At 34.9% G+C, this 16,324-nt stretch overlaps 1 protein-coding gene across 6 annotated transcripts in view; it reads right to left on the bottom strand.

The window, feature by feature from the left end:
* The window catches only part of KYNU (kynureninase), a 156,874-nt gene that overhangs the window by 17,854 nt on the left and 122,696 nt on the right, over positions 1–16,324 (bottom strand). For all 6 annotated transcript variants that reach the window (XM_020984723.2, XM_020984722.2, XM_020984721.2 and 3 more), the window contains one exon: positions 3,178–3,230. In XM_020984723.2, the coding sequence (XP_020840382.1) occupies positions 3,178–3,230 (53 nt within the window). The remainder of the gene's footprint in view (positions 1–3,177; positions 3,231–16,324) is intronic.

Raw genomic sequence — 16,324 nt, 5'->3', positions numbered from 1 at the left:
AGCAGGAAAAGTTCAGAGCACGATGAATAGTAAGGTTGGTAGGAATAGAGAGTATTTGAAGAAAGCAAGTGTTCAAGCACTTGCTTGGTGCAATTCATTGGAGAGTAAATTGACAAAAATAAGAGTCCCTGCCCTCAACAGCCAGTACTTCTTTTGGGGAATAGAACATGCAAATAATTACAAAATAATTTTAGGAGAGACTGAGCGTTTGTTGTTCAGCTGTTTCAGTCATGTCTGACACTTCATGACCCATTTTGGGGTTTTCTTGGCAGAGACACTAGAGTGGTTTGCCATTTCCTTCTCCAGCTCATTTTACAGATGAGAAACTGAGGCAAACAAGGCTAAGTGACTTTCTCAGGATCACACAACTAGTAAGTGTCTGAGGCTGGATTTGAACTCACAAAGATATCTTCCTAATTCCAAGCCCAGTGCTCTAGAGATTGAGCACTAACAAATAAAAAGATAAAAATGTCTTTCTTTAAGAGGAAGCATCGAGCTAATTCTTGAAAGGAAGCTAAAATATTCATGTGAAAGAGGGAGCATGACAAAGTGGGCAAAGCAGAATCTTAGAATCAAAAAGATCTGGGCTTGGGTCTTCGTACTGATGCTTAGCACCTGTGGAACCAAGAGAAGTCTATCTCTCTATTCCTCAATGTCCTTATTAGTAAATTGAGAACAACAATGCAACATGTCTCACTCAGATACTGAAGGGAAGGCATTCTTTCAATGAATAAAAATAAATAAAACAAAAATGTTATCATTAAAAGGATGTAAAGGTAAGGTAGAACCAGAGCATTGAGGGCTTAGAATTCTAAACTAACCATTTAATAAAGACTGGGTTTTTTTAATAAGCAGTGGGAGTCACTGAAGATTGAATAAGTAACATGATTAGACCTCTGCATCAGGAAAACATATCACTTTGAAATAGTATGTAAGAGTGGTTTGAAAAAGAAGAGATTGGGGGCAAGGACACTGGTCATCTTTTACAATCTTCTAGGCATGGAAATGCACTGGGTGTGAGCCAGGTGACCTGTCCTCCACTCATTGTTGTGCTGGAGTTGGCTCATACCAGCTCAAAGCAGCCAATTGTTCAATTTTCATTGAAACTGGCAAATGCTAAACATCAAGGCTTGATTTATTATTTTATTGATTGTCCAGACTTAAGACAGTGTTGGAGAAAATGTTAATAATAGAGATTAAATTTAACAGCTGTTTGTTTTGTTTGTTCTATGTACTCTACCTTTCCACACACTCCCACCAAAATGCAGTTATTAAATATCCATCAGAATATTCGTGTATGCTCTATGTGTACCTATGAATTCAGGTGACAAAATGAGGACCTGAACTAGGGCAATAATAATAAAGCAGAAAAAAAGGGAACAAATGTGAAGATGTTAGAGTAATAGAATTAATAGGACTTGATACTTGATTAAATGTGAGGGAATTAGGGAGGAGTAATCAAAGATGACTCCAAACTTTGAGTATATATAGAATAAAATTAGCACCATTAACAAATAGGGTAGCTTATTAGGTGGAATCAGTTGAAAAGGCTGGTTTAAGGAGGAAGATGATGAATTTTGTTTCAGACTTGTTGGACTTCAGGCATGTCTAGGAAAACATTCCCAAAAAACAATTAGAAATGGTGTTTGGAATTTTAAAAATTGGAGATGGAGACATAGATTTGAAAGTTATCGGCCTAGAAGTGATATACCCTGAGAATAAATATAATTGCCGAGGGAGAAAATCTCAAGACAGAGACAAAGGATAAGGGCAGATTCTTTGACTGCACCTTTATATGACATAGGAAGAAGAAATGCAAAGAGAAAAAAAAGGAGTGATTAGAGATTTAGGAGGAAAATCATGAATGTGCAGTGTTCCATTCCTTATTTCTTAACATTCTACAATAGTATCTTGCTTTCAGAAGTCTCTATTCTATACTTATTTAAAAGATTCTTGTTTGTTTTGGCTATAATCAGAAAATATTACTCAAAAATAGAAACCAATCATAACAAGAAGCGTTTGCTTTCCTCTTGAGGACTATAGGAACTATGTGAGGCAAATGAGAATGAATACTATATCTTAGGTTATAGAACTAAAGATCATTTAAAAAATTCTGGCTCTCTTGAATTTTTTAAAAAATAGAATCATAGAGTTTCAGACATGGAATCAACCTTAGAGAGTTAATTCAATTCAACAAGTGTTTATCAAACACCTACTATGTGCCAAGCTCTAAGCTAGGAGCCTGGGATACAAAACCATATGTACGTGACAGCTTAAATCTGAACACAGATTTTTTTTGACACCAAATCAGTGTTTGTGTTTTCACTATTCTATATCATTATCACCTTAGAATCCAAAATGATTTTTATAATATACTCTCAATTCTGTATTTTTTTTACACTGAGATCAGTTGACAGGTGTAGTAGTTCCCCAAGTAGCTAGTAGCTATGTTCCAGTTAAACACACCTTTAGAAGGAGATTTTTTATGAACATCTTAAAGACTGCTAATGAATGACAGCCATGAAACATTTAGAAAAAGAATTAAGTAATGTATTCTTAGTTCCTCACATGTTATTTGGTTCTGGCTCAAGAAAAATTTTTTTTTAAATTTCCTTCCATGACAATTTATGTTCATTGAGTGAAGCTTTCTATTGAAAATCTTTATGAATGAATTCAAATTTGAAACCAATGGTAACATTTCAAATAGTTTGCCTCATTCCATATAGTCAAATAATACCAAGTGAAGGAATAATACTTATGATGAAATAGTTAACTATGAATCTGCTACAAGCACAATAAAATAGCTTCTATGTTCTCTTTCCCTAGTCTATCTACTAGGGTACAATACACATAGGCATATCCATGTCCAGTGTGATGGGGACCATATGGTTTTGGGGGAAAATAAAGGGCAGCAGAGACAAATAATAATGTCTCATTAATTTGTAATCACATACTGAATGTTCCATATTTATGATGATAGCCCTCCTCTCCACCTTATATAATAAAACTCTTGGTTTTTTTTTTAACATTATATAAGCATCCTTACTGTTTTAAAAGAAATTACAAAGAAAAAAAAGGATTAAATTGTCAAAGGGCCTATATCTGGCATATTTTAAGCCTAGTAGAATTTTAAAATTAAGCAAAAATAAATATCATATGTAACTTAAATATACTTACTGTTATCCATGTCAAATCTACTCTCAAGTTTGTGACCAAACCAGCCTGTTAACCTAAAATATAAATAGCAGTTTTTCAGATTATTTCTTTTGACAAAAAACCCTAAGTAATACAGTTGCTAATTACATGTTTGCCCAAAGATTAAATATATTTAGAAATAAAGTAATAAAACATTAAGAAAATAAAATGAATGCTTTAAGGAAAAAATAGCAAAATACAATTTATATTTATAGAGTTTCTTTGGATTTTAAATGGAATATTGAAGGTACTATTATTGTTATATGCTTTTATTTGTGTTACCTTTTAAAAAGAAAATACCATAAAATAATTTTAAAAGATTTTCTCTCAGCTGAAAGTAAAATCAAATACAAGAATAACTTTCAACATTTTATTTTAAAAGCACAAAATTAAAGTTATTAGGGCAAGAATGAACTTAAATACCAGAGTTCCCAAATACAAATCTCAATGAACAACCACAAAATTTATATCTGAGTATATGACTATTATAATTTTTTTTGCATTCCTATGCTGAATTTTCCAAGGAAAAAAGTATTAAATACTTTCATTGATTATTACTTTCAATAACTTTTCTTATTTTATTTTCATAACTAGCAATAATTTTAGTTTTTATTGCCTTCACAGCTTATATTTTATCCTTCCATTTCAATGTTAAAGCTCCCTTATAAAGGTAAAGCTAGCTAAACTTGTAGTCAGGTAAAGGTATATGAAACAAATGTGCAGTTGTGACATATTTTTTCATATGGATCTACATGTGTCATTATTTTAAAAGATCCATGATTTAATCAATATGGAGACTTCTTTTACTTACATAGATTGAAATTCTTTCAGACTTTAGCAGATGGTTTCATAAGTTTCTGTGGCTGAAAAAACAACCTATTACATTATAGATAACCTTCTGATAATAAGATACTTAGAATTTAGCTAAGGATGATCCTTGGATGAATAAATGTCTCCCCAGCTTAGAAGAACCTGCTAAAATCCAATGGCCTTTTTCTCCCTTCCCTCCCTCTTCTCCCACAGTTTTCATTCTGTTTGAGCTTTCTGTGGCTCTTACAACTGTTGTATTCCTCTCACTGCACCATTCTTCACCCTCCCCACCCAACTTCATCTAAACCTTGAAGTTGATGCATAAATTCTAGTTTTGACCTGTCTTTTAAGATACAGAATCCCATTTCCCACTCATAATATGTTATGTCCACATGCTGGCTCTACAGCAACTCAAATGTAACAGATCCAAACCAATAAATTTAAGAAAAACATGTGGAAATAAGACTATGGTAGGACTGCCCATTGTTTGTCTTTTCTTCCTTTAACTTGTTTTCTCTACTTGCTCCTGCTCCTGAGTGAGCCAGCACCTTCAATAAAATACTGTCATATGCACTTCCCAGCTTGTTCATCAAGAGGGAGGTCATGTCTCATCGTCATACAGAAGTAAATTATAATGGTGTCAGCACCAAGTGAACAAGCCATGACTGAGTTCTCAAAAAGGGTAGATAGAATTCTAGAGCAGATGGTTTAGAAGTTATCAAAAATTCAAGGAGCAACTAATTACAATATTACATAAACTATTTGCAGTAACAGGAAAATGAGACCTTTTCTAACCCCTTCTGTCATACAAATTGGACTAGTTAATGCCTAAAAGAAACAAAGTTTCCTCTGGTACTTATATGGTTCAGGAAACTGAGACTCAAGGTGTGACTCCTTTGAACCAGCTTCCTGATATACTCTTGACATACTTAAAAGGCATACAGATGATCTATGGGGATAAAAAGTTGATCCACTTGGAGTTTGGGCCCCTCAGACTTGGTATATGTTCCAAGACCTCAGGAATCACCACATGCTGTCCTATCAACTAGACATATTTCAATATTGGTAGAAGGGGGAAACCAATTAAGCTAAGTGTTGCCGTATCTTTCTTGGATATACTTTCTTTATTATGGTTAAGTAATCTTTTTGTTAATTGTTAAATGATCTACAAGCATCTTATTTCATTCCAACATTAAACCTCAACCTATAGGGGACCAGCCTAGCCAGTCCCTAACAGGATCCTATCAAATTCCTTCTAACATTTTGTTACTTAACCAAGAAGACAGGATAGGAGGAGAGAGAGAGAGAGAGAGAGAGAGAGAGAGAGAGAGAGAGAGAGAGAGAGAGAGAGAGAGAAGGACAATATCTCTAATGAATATAGATGAAAATGTTTAAATAAAATATTAGCAAAGAGAGTATAGAAACTTTCCAAAAAGATTATATACTATGACAAGGTTAGATTTATTCCAGGAATACAGGTTTACTACTAGGAAAACTATAAACATAATAAGCCATATTAGTAATGAGGAAAATAAAAAGTGTGGTTTTATCAACAGATGCAGAAAAAAATGTGTTGGCCAAGATCTAACAACCATTCTTGTTCAAAGAGAATAGTCATAGGAAAAGAGTAAACAAAAGTATCATTTTTTACAGATAACTTTTGCAGATTCCCTAGATTGTCAAAATTTAATTGAAAAAATAACTTCATCAAAGAAGGAAAATATAAGATAAATCCACACACGTCATCAATATTTCTGTTACATTAACTAACAAAATCCAGCAGGCAAAGATAGAAAAATTACATTTAAAACAATGATGAGTTAAGTACTTAGGAGTCTCCCTCTCAAGATGTACACAAGAAAAGCAATATAAATACAAAATTCTCTCTTAGGAAATGAAGATAGACCCCAATAATTTGAGAAATATTAATTGATATGGGTAGGCCAACTCAATATAATGAAGATCATAATACTGCTTGAATTAATTTACTTATTCAGTGCCATACCAATCTAACTACCAAAGAAAAATTTATAGAATTAGCGGGGGGGAAAAACAATAACAATAGGTCAGGAATGTCAAGGAAAATAATGAAGGAAGAAAAAGATAAGAAGGAAGAAGGCCTAGCAGTCCTTTGTCTCAAGCCATACTACAAGTAGATTAGCTGACTAAATTAGGCACAAAACATATAGAAAACAGCATCTACTACTACTCTAGTAGTCTAGGGCTTAATAAACACAAAAAGCCTAGCTACTGGGCTAAGGACTCACTATTTAACAAAACCTGTGGGGAAAATGAATAGCAACATGGTAGATATCAGGTTTAGAACAATATATCACATCATATATAAAAATAAATGACAAAAATGCATATGTGACCTGGATATGAATGGTTTCATGATAAATAAAACTAGAAGAACAAGAAAGAAAATACTTTTAGATTATAGATATGGATATCTATGGATAGTCATTATTTCATGACTAAATCATGAAAAGGAAGGATTACAAAGGATAGAATTGGTTGATTTTGATTACATAAAATTGAGAAAGTTTTTGCACAAACAAATCTAATACAACTAAGATGAAAAGTTAACTGGGAAAAAATCTGGCAACTGGTTTCTCTGATAAAGATCTCATTTCTGGGATAGCCAGATGGAGAAGTGAATAGAGCACCAGCCCTGAATTCAGGAGGACCTGATTTCAAATGTGGCCTCAGACCAAACACTTGATACTTATTAGCTATATGACCCTGGGCAAGTCACTTAACCCCAATTGCCTCAAAAAAAAAATCTCATTTCTAAGACATATAAGAAATTGATTCTAATTTGTAAGAATGAGAGTCTTTTGAAAAATGTTTTAAGGATACGAACAGCCAGTTCTCAAGGAAAGAAATTTAGCTTATCAATAACTATGTGAAAAAAATGCTCCAAATTACTCATAAAGACATGCAAATTAAAGCAATTTTGAAGCTCCTCCTCACATTAGATCAGCAAAAATGACAAAAAGGGAAAATGACAAATCTTGGAGGGGCTGCAGGAAAGTGGGCAGACTGATATAGATAGATGGAAGGGTAGATTAGCCAAGGAATTATAGAAATGAATTTTAAAATCTGCTCCAAAAGTTACCAAACTACATATACCTTTTGAATCACCCATATCACTTACTAGTCCTATACCCAAAGACAACAAAGAAGAAAAGGATACATATTCACAAAAACATCTATAACAGTTCTTTTTGTAGTGGCAAAGAACCATAAATTTAGGATGTGCCCATCATTTAGGGAATGATTGAACAAATTATGGTATATTAATGTAGGGGAATATCATTGTGTTTATGATGATGGAAGAGATAGTTTCAGAAAAACCTAGGAAGACTTGTATGAAATGATTCTGATTGAACTGATCAGAAGTAGTAGAACAATTATACTATAACAATAAGACTGTAATAAAAGAATAATTGTGAATTTTGATCTGCATAATGTTTCCAAAGGACTCAATAAAATGATATCTACCTCCTGACAGAATGATGATGGACTTCTATACAGAACTAGATATGTATTTTTGGACATGGGCAATGTGGGAATTTGCTTTGCTTGACTATGCTTTTGTGTTCCAAAGTTTTCATTTCTTCCCCCTCCCCTCAAGGAAATGTGGCAGTAGAAGAAAGAATGCTTGACAGCCCCCTAAAATAATTAAAAAATAAAATTTAAGAGGATAGAGATGGTATACATGAAAGGATATAAAATGACCAAGAAGTTAATTGGAAGAGGACTCTTATTGATATATGAAATGTTCAGGCTTCATTGTGCTTTATAAATTTAACTAAAAGGTCAAAAATGTTTGTTTAAATAAAATAACAGCCTAAACAATATCTCATTGCAACAACTATATGATTTATATCACTTTAGTGTAGGGCATGTATGTGTGTGTGTGTGTGTGTGTGTGTGTATGTGTGTGTTTCTTACTTGCTGCATTTGACTATGATTATGTTGAGTCTATACATGCTGGAAAGCATTTTCATAAATGACTAACAAAACATTTCATACAATTTTTGTTTTTCATTTGATATGTTGATATTTTCATTTGACAATCAAGGGAAGCTCCTAGTATGTTCCATTTAAATCCATACAGGCCCTGGAAAGCCATCTAGTTCAAACCTATTATTTTACAAGTTAAGAAGAGGTCAAGAAAGTTCAGGTGAGTTGGTCAGAATCCCAGTGATGGTCAGGAGCAGGGCTGGTTTTCCACTCCATTAGGCTATCTCTTGGAGATGAGGAGTAATTTCACAGCAGTTATTCCCCACTTCCCATACCAAATAATACAAATTGAGAGACTTAAAATATAAAAACTTTCCTTATAACTATCCCTTTCTTCACTATCCACTTATTCACTATCCCCTTCTCCATAATTGCTCTTCCAAATTTTTTCACCTTTTCATCCCTTCTCAAACTGCCCATGCCTACCCCTCCCTGCCCCTTTCAACTGAGGACCTTTCCTTGTATGTTATAGGGGAAAAAATGAGCCATTCACTATGAGTTCCCTCTACTCTAATCTTCATCTCCTCTCACTCATGTGCATTCTGTGACAATCTCCTCCCTCAATCCTATCTTACTTGAAGAGGTGGCCCTCCTGACCCTCTCAATTATCTTCAATTTCTCCTTTCCTATTAGCTCTTTTCCTACTGTGTACAAATACGTTCATGCCTTTCCTGTCCTCAAAAAAAAAAAGTCCTCACTTGATCCTTCCTTCCCCACTATCATCCCATATCTTTCTGCCCTTTGTGGCTAAACTCCTTGAAAAGGCCATCTATAGTAGGTAACTCCACTTCCTCTCCTCTAAGTCTCTTCTTTTTTAATAGTATTTTTCCAATTACAGGTAAAGACAATTTCAACATTCATTTTTTTTAAATTTTGAGTTCCAAATTGTCTGCCTCCTTCCCTCAGTAACCTTTCCCTAACTAATTAAGTAAGTAACTCGGTATAGGTTATGTATGTGCAATCATGTAAAACATTATTTCCATATAAGTCATGTTGTGAAAGAAGAAGCATGACAAAAGAAAAGAACCATGAAAAAAATAAAGTGAAAATACTACATTTCAACCTGCAATCAGATTCCATTAGATCTTTCTCTCCATGTGGATAGTATTTTCATCATGAATCATTTGGAATTGTCTTGGATCATTGTAACTGAGTCAAATTTACAAGAATACAAGCCATTTCTTGACTGATAAATGGTCAAAGGATATGAACAGGCAATTTTCAGACTAAGAAATCAGGGCTATCTATAGTCACATGAAGAAATGCTCTAAATCACTATTGATTAGAGAAATGCAAACTAAAACAACTCTGAGTTGCCACCTTATACTTATCAGATTGGCTACTATGACAGAAAAGGAAAATGATAAATCTTGGAGAGGATGTGGGAAAATTGGGACACTAGGGGCAGCTAGGTGGCGCAGTGGATAGAACAGTGGCCCTGAAGTGAGGAGGACCTGAGTACAAATGTGGCCTCAGAGCAAACACTTGACACTTACTAGCTGTGTGACCCTGGGCAAGTCACTTAACCCCATTGCCTAAAAACAACAACAACAAAAATGTTTTAAAAAAAGAAAGAAAATTGGGACACTAATGCACTGTTAGTGGAGCTGTGAACTGGTTCAACCATTCTGGAGAGCAATTTGGAACTATGCCCAAAGGCAATCAAACCATGCATACCCTTTGATCCAGCAATACCACTAACAGAGTCTCTAACTCTCTTCTTAACCCCCTCTAATCCAGCTTCCAACTTTATCATTCAACTAATACTATTCCTTCCAAAGTTACCAATGATCTCCCAATTGCCATATCCAATGGTCTCTTTTCAATCCTCATTCTCCTTAACTTCTCTGTAGGCCTTCTTGATCATATTACTAAATCTTTCAAGAAAAGGGCCCCCAGGATGGATTTCTAAATGTTTTGTACATCTGGCTTTGCATAACTTTCCCTATTTCCACGTAGCTCCAACAATTCCCACCTCCTGTAGACCACAAAATGACTTTAACTTAAAATATCCTGATTTCATAGTTGTGGGCAGTCTGGCATAAATTGTGCCAGGGCAATATATCTGTGCCTTAATAGTTAATCTTCATGAATTGCTAAAGCCACAAAAGGTAGTACCTTGTGGCAACCATTGTGTGATAATGCTCTCTGTAGGCTGATCTCTGGACAAGAGGCAGGAATAAATAAATTACCAAAGCCTTTAAAGTTTGGTCATCCCTTCCACAGCTTTTGCTAATAACGGATATTGTCTTCAAGCAAAACTAACCTAAATGTGCAATAATTCTGCATTGAACCAATTGTTTTTATATAGAATGATTGTGTTATCTTTGAAAAAATGAAACACAGCATTAAAAATTAATGCAACTAGAATAATAAGACATTAATTGGGAAAACATCTTTATATCAAATATTTCTGATAAATATCTGATATCTAAGATGTATAGGCAATTAACATACCATAAAAAGTCATTGCCTAATAGATAAGTGGTCAAATAATATGAACAAACAGTTCTAAAAAGAAGAGTGCTCAAATCACTAATAACAAGAGAAATGCCAATCAAAACAAGTTTGAAGTTTTACCTCCTACCCAGTAAATTGCCAAAAGTATAAGAATGGTCCATATTGTATGGTTTTGAAAAGACAAGTATACTAATGAATTATTGCAACACCATGAATTTTTATAACCATTCTGGAATTTGGTATTATGTGAACAAATTGGCTAAAATGTCTATGCCTTTTGACCTAGAGATTATATTGCTAGAACAAAGAGTTCATTGCCAAGAAAGGCTTCACATATACATACACTAATTTAGGTAATTTTGATTCATGAAGTTGAAAATTTTTACATAAATAAAATTACTCCATCCAAGATAAATAGAAAAGCATTCAGCTAGGAAAAACATATTTCTATTAAAAAAATCTCTGATAAGGTTTTGGTATACAATATACATAAACAACTGAAATTTTTAAGACCAAAATCCATCCTCCAAGAGATAAGTGGTCAAAGGATATGAATAATTCTCAAAAGAATTGTAAACTATTTACAATCATATGAAAGAATGCTAGAAATCACTAATAATAAGGGCAACATAAAAAGAAAGCAACCTTGAGGAAATTTCCAAAGATGACAAAAGCTGAGAATAGTCAATATTAAAGGGGTTGTGGAAAGATAGGCATATTGATGCATTGTTGGTGGAGCTGTGACTTCAATGATTCTGGAAAGCAATTTGGAATTATTTAAAGAAAGTGACTAAAATGACCTGTACCCTTTGACTGGGAGAATGACTAAACAAATTGTGGTGCATGAATAAAACAGAATATTTCTGAGCTAAACAATAAATATGAATATATAGAAGCAAAAGAAGACAACTGATGCAAAGTAAAATAAGCAGAGATAGGAAAATAATATATACAATTACCACAGTGAAAGTGAAAAGATCAACTTCAAAACAATCAAAAATATTTGCTCTGGAATTGAAACAGCTAGTTTTGACCCCAAAGAAAGCATTAAAAAGCACATTATCCTAGTCCAGCCTCCCTACCTCACCGCTCAATCTTCTATGAACAGGTGGGAGGCTGTAGTTGTGGAATACATAATGCCAGACTTTTCCAATACGTTGTTTAGTTTTAATGAAAAGTTTTTTCTCCATTTCCCCCTATTATAAATAATTATTCTCTGGAAGGAGAAGGGGTGGAGGATACAATAAGAAATCTTGGTGAATTAAAAAGCAAATTACATAAACAACATTTTATTTTGAAAATAACTGAATAACTTTTTATTAGATTATTTAGACTTTCTAAACACTTGAGGGGTTTTGGGTTTGTTTGTTTGTTTTTTTTAGTATTGTTATTAATCTTTTGTTCAGCAGGCACAGTTTCCGGATGGGCCTCTACTACTCAGAATGTGACATTCTCTAAATGTCCACATTTAAATTTCCTAATCTCAATTTACAGATTGTAGTGGAGGGAAAATCAGCATATTCCTTGCTCCTCATGATCACTTCCAAACTCTCCCTCTATCGCCATCACTCATCAATCTTTCCTTTGAGATTAACGGTATCCAAATTTATCATCCAATCTAAATTCTAGTGTCTTTTATCTGCCAAGCTCCCTCATCCCCCAGGACATTATTCTTCTCTCCTCAATGGGTTCAGGGCTAGAATCAGCCCTGGATTGTAATGACTGCCTCTATATTTAACATACATATTGATACTCCTCCAAATAGCTTCTCAGTTCTTCAGTCTATCCAGTTCCTATGACCTACTTCTCTATTCAACTCAGCTATATTTAGAGATGATCATACTTTGATCTTGATTTTCTCCTATGCATTATTACATATAGATCTATTCTTAATCCTCATCTTGACTTTAAATTCCTCCACCTCCATCCCAGACTCTTGTATTGACTACATTTTATACCCTTCCTGACCTCAAATGTCGTTCAGCTCTACATTGTCCTCTACATTCAAATCCCTTAAGCATTTATCCTCTAGCTGTTCACAGCTTGCCAAACCCCAATAATGGATTATTATCATTATCTGCCACCTTCATCCCTGTTTATGTTCCCTCTAGACAGAGCTAGAGAAAACTCTCATAATTATGCTGAATCTACCGGAAATTTATGTTCCATCTTCTAAACTGGGTGCTCACCGAAACAAGGAAATCCTTTGACATATTCTTAATTGATTAGGCCAGAGTGGCAATTCCAAGCTTTTTCATGGCTCCTCAAGCTCCCCATGGTACCTCTCCTCCCACCCTCTCAACTTGCTTCACATTTCACCATAAAAATTGAGACCATTACTTGAAATGGGGTCTCCTCCATATATCCCCCTCCCCTACATTCACACATCGCTCAGAATCTTCCCCTATTATTTCCCCCATCTCTGTCTCACATGAAGAGGTGACTCTTTTCATTGCCAAGTCAAACCCCTCTGCATGTAACCTAAATTCCATCCATACCTACATTTTGTAGCAGATTGCACCCATTATCATATTTTCTCTCTAATCTTTAATCTCTAAGTACTGGCTACTTCCCTGCAACCTGTAAATTTGGTCATGTCTTCCCTCATCCAAAAAACAAAAAGAAAAACTTCACTTGACCCAAACATCTGCATTAACAAGGATCTCTTCTCCCCCTAGAAAGTCCACTACCCTAGGTGCCTCCTTAAATCCTCTGAAACAAAAGAATGAGATGAGGAGGGAGTGTACTACAGGTATGAGTAATAGTCTTTATAAAAAGTACAAAGATGAGAGGAGGAAGGTTGTGAAGACAGCTGCCTGAACAGAGACTGGCAGATCAGTTCCCCCACACCTACCCTAGCAAAAACCTAAAAATAACACACCAGGCTGAATAATGAGATCCAATGAGAAATTAAAATAAGCAGTTTCTTTCAACCCAGCATTTTACAAAGTCAGCCAGAAGCCCATGGGCAAAAATGGAGTAACTCAGCAAAGCCAGTACCAGCACACATAAATAAACTGACTGCCTCTCAGCTAGATCAGAGACAGGCCAGGGACATAGCCTGAATGGTTCGGTAAAGGCACCCCTAAAAAGGCCTATGTTGATTTGAATCCCACACTGAGGAACTTGGAAGCCACAAGAAGCAGCATACACCAGTATAGGTACAGTAGATTTTAGACCAGGACACTCTCTGAAGCTGAGCTCCCTAACAATCTACCCTGTGAAGCCCTGGGGGCCCTTAAATATCCAGCACTCTAAAGCTCAAAGATCCTGGGGGGCCTGATTCTGAGGGGTGGAGGTCAGTGCAGAAATACTAGTGACCCAAGTCTAGAACAAGCAGGGCTAACCGTCCTACCCCCCCCCCCAAAAAAAAAACAGGAGTCAGAGCTTAGCTATGGCACAAAACACCAGTTTGGAAATTGTCTGGACAGAAAGAAAACACTGATTATTATGGGTGGAGGGGGTGTTCTTCATTTGTTGATATGGGTTTGGGAAAGGGGAGTCAGAAGTATTAGAAAGGGAGGAATAAAAAATAACTCCAATGTTGCAAGGCTGGGACCAGAAAGATAAGGATATGATGGTGATGGTGCTTGGGAACATAAGAATGGGACCCTTTTTGGTAGAAAAGATGAGAGCTATACTTAAAGTTCAAGTCTTCTCAAGCCAAGTGCAACTGTGTAATAAGCCCACTTGTCATGTCATTGCTAAATCTGGGAAACCAAAGAATAGAAGAGTTTTAAGAGGTGGGGTTGGTCAGCAGCTGATAGAAAATAATATTTCATCAATGTTAACTCTAAGCACACAGGCCATATCAATCACAGAAATAAACTATGCAGAATGAAGAGGTACCCAGGAAAACTTATATTGTATTCTTTTTCCTAGTATTTCTGAGGAATTCTCCACTAAAAAGTTAAGTCTTCTCTCTTGTCATTGATGTCTAAGGTTTGGAAACTTGAATAACATCTTAAAGCAAGTATATCCTCCCAATACTATATATCCATATCTATCTTTTCTATTAACAAAAGGAATTGTCTTGGATATCAGATAAACACTTGGTATATAAACCTCAAAATGATCATTTCTGTCTCTAGAAATGCTAAAAGCAAAGATATGTTATGTAACAAAAGAAGATTTAGGTTTGGGCATTTTCTAGAGTATACTAGAAGAAGGGCATATTTATGGTAGTTTTCTCCTAGGAAAATGCACTAGATACTCAAGATACAGGCCAAATATGAAGAAAAATATATATTAAAAGGATGATCTATTGAAGCACTTATTTCTTTGCTATTCAGTTCATTAGACATTAGACTTTCTTGAAAACTGTGCATTCACCTTTCTTTCCTTCTCTTTCTTTCCTTCTCTTTCTTTCCTCTCTTCCTTCATTCTTATCATTGTTTTTCCTTCTTTCTCTTTCTTTCTCCTCCTGGAACAAAAGTCATCCAGAGGACTGGTGATTATTCTAAAATTCATCTTAGCCACACATTTTTGTATCAATCATGTGAACTGACAGTGGGCTAGCACTCTTCCCCTTCTTGTTAGAACAAAAGAGACCCTTAATAAAACTCACTGACAATCAATGTGCTTTAAAAAGTACTTTCCATCTGTGTCCTTCAATCAAGACTTGATGAATATGGAGAAGCTGTGAGATAATTTTAGAGGCTAACACCCTAAGCAAAATTATCCATAAGTCCCACCCTTATCCCTCACTCCAGGATACTCAGAAATCCTAACAATTTATGAGGGTGAAGCTAGATTTTCTCCTTTTGAGGGCTCGGAACATAAAAGGCTCTTGAAAGATTGTTGGTTGAGTAACTTGGGCAAAAAAAAAAATCTCTATTCAGTCATTCACCATAAATGACATTGTTGGACAATATAAATAAGGAAAACAATAGAAGATATCTTAATAATTCACTTAGTCCATATATCACATCTCCCCTGTTTCCATCCTGGGGTGCATGAAAACCATCCCAGACAGTTCAAAATCTTTAAAAAATGTATCTGTAACTTGGCATAATAAAATATTTCAGATCCTCATATTCTTATAATCAAAAAACTTCCCCTCATGTAATTTTAAGTTCTTTCACTATTATTAAATTCACCCATATTTATTTTTTATGCTGGTTAGTGAAAGTTCGTAACAGTTTGCAACCACTTATGTAGAATCCCTTGAACATTCTTGACGGCTGATTTAAGTGAACAAAGGTAGGGGGGAAACCATATCAAAGAAAATCACTTAATCACATTCAGTTCTCACAAACTATTATTCTTAAAATGCTGCTGAAAGAGGAGGAAATTCAGACGATCTAGAAAAAGGTCAAATGAAATCTGTGCTTTACAGTTTAGGTAAAAGATGCTTAATGTAGCTTAATGGCCCTGACCCCTAAATTACTCACATGATTTACTGGCAGGAAGCCCCTTGGTATAAATACTGGGTCAGCAATTTTGAATAATAGCCAAAATGTACATATTACTTTGAAATACAAAATGAAGTGAAATGTGTTGCTATAAATGTAATTCAACATCACCAATGTGAAGAAAATATAAAGGAGGATTTCATAGTTACCTGGGAGATGAAAATAATTTAAGTACTCCTTGCATTAATATGGACTGGTCTATTTTGCTAATCCTTCCTCAGTACGCAAATTATTGAGTTTTTGATAAAGTTTCTTCTACTTAGAATGCCGTATTTCCTTCTTTCCTTATCCAAATACTGCCCATCTTTCAAAAATAGAACGAAAGCTCACCTCCTCCAGAAAACCTTCCCACACCACTTTAACTCACAATGATCTCTCACCTGACCTTTTAGGGGATTTTAAGATGCACTTAT

The sequence above is a fragment of the Phascolarctos cinereus genome, unplaced genomic scaffold (genome assembly GCF_003287225.1).
Source record: "Phascolarctos cinereus isolate Bilbo 61053 unplaced genomic scaffold, phaCin_HiC Scaffold_726;HRSCAF=1367, whole genome shotgun sequence".
NCBI classification, from domain to species: Eukaryota; Metazoa; Chordata; class Mammalia; order Diprotodontia; family Phascolarctidae; genus Phascolarctos; species Phascolarctos cinereus.
The sequence above is the reverse complement of the archived record's forward strand: the minus strand, read 5'-3'. Positions and strand labels throughout refer to the sequence as shown.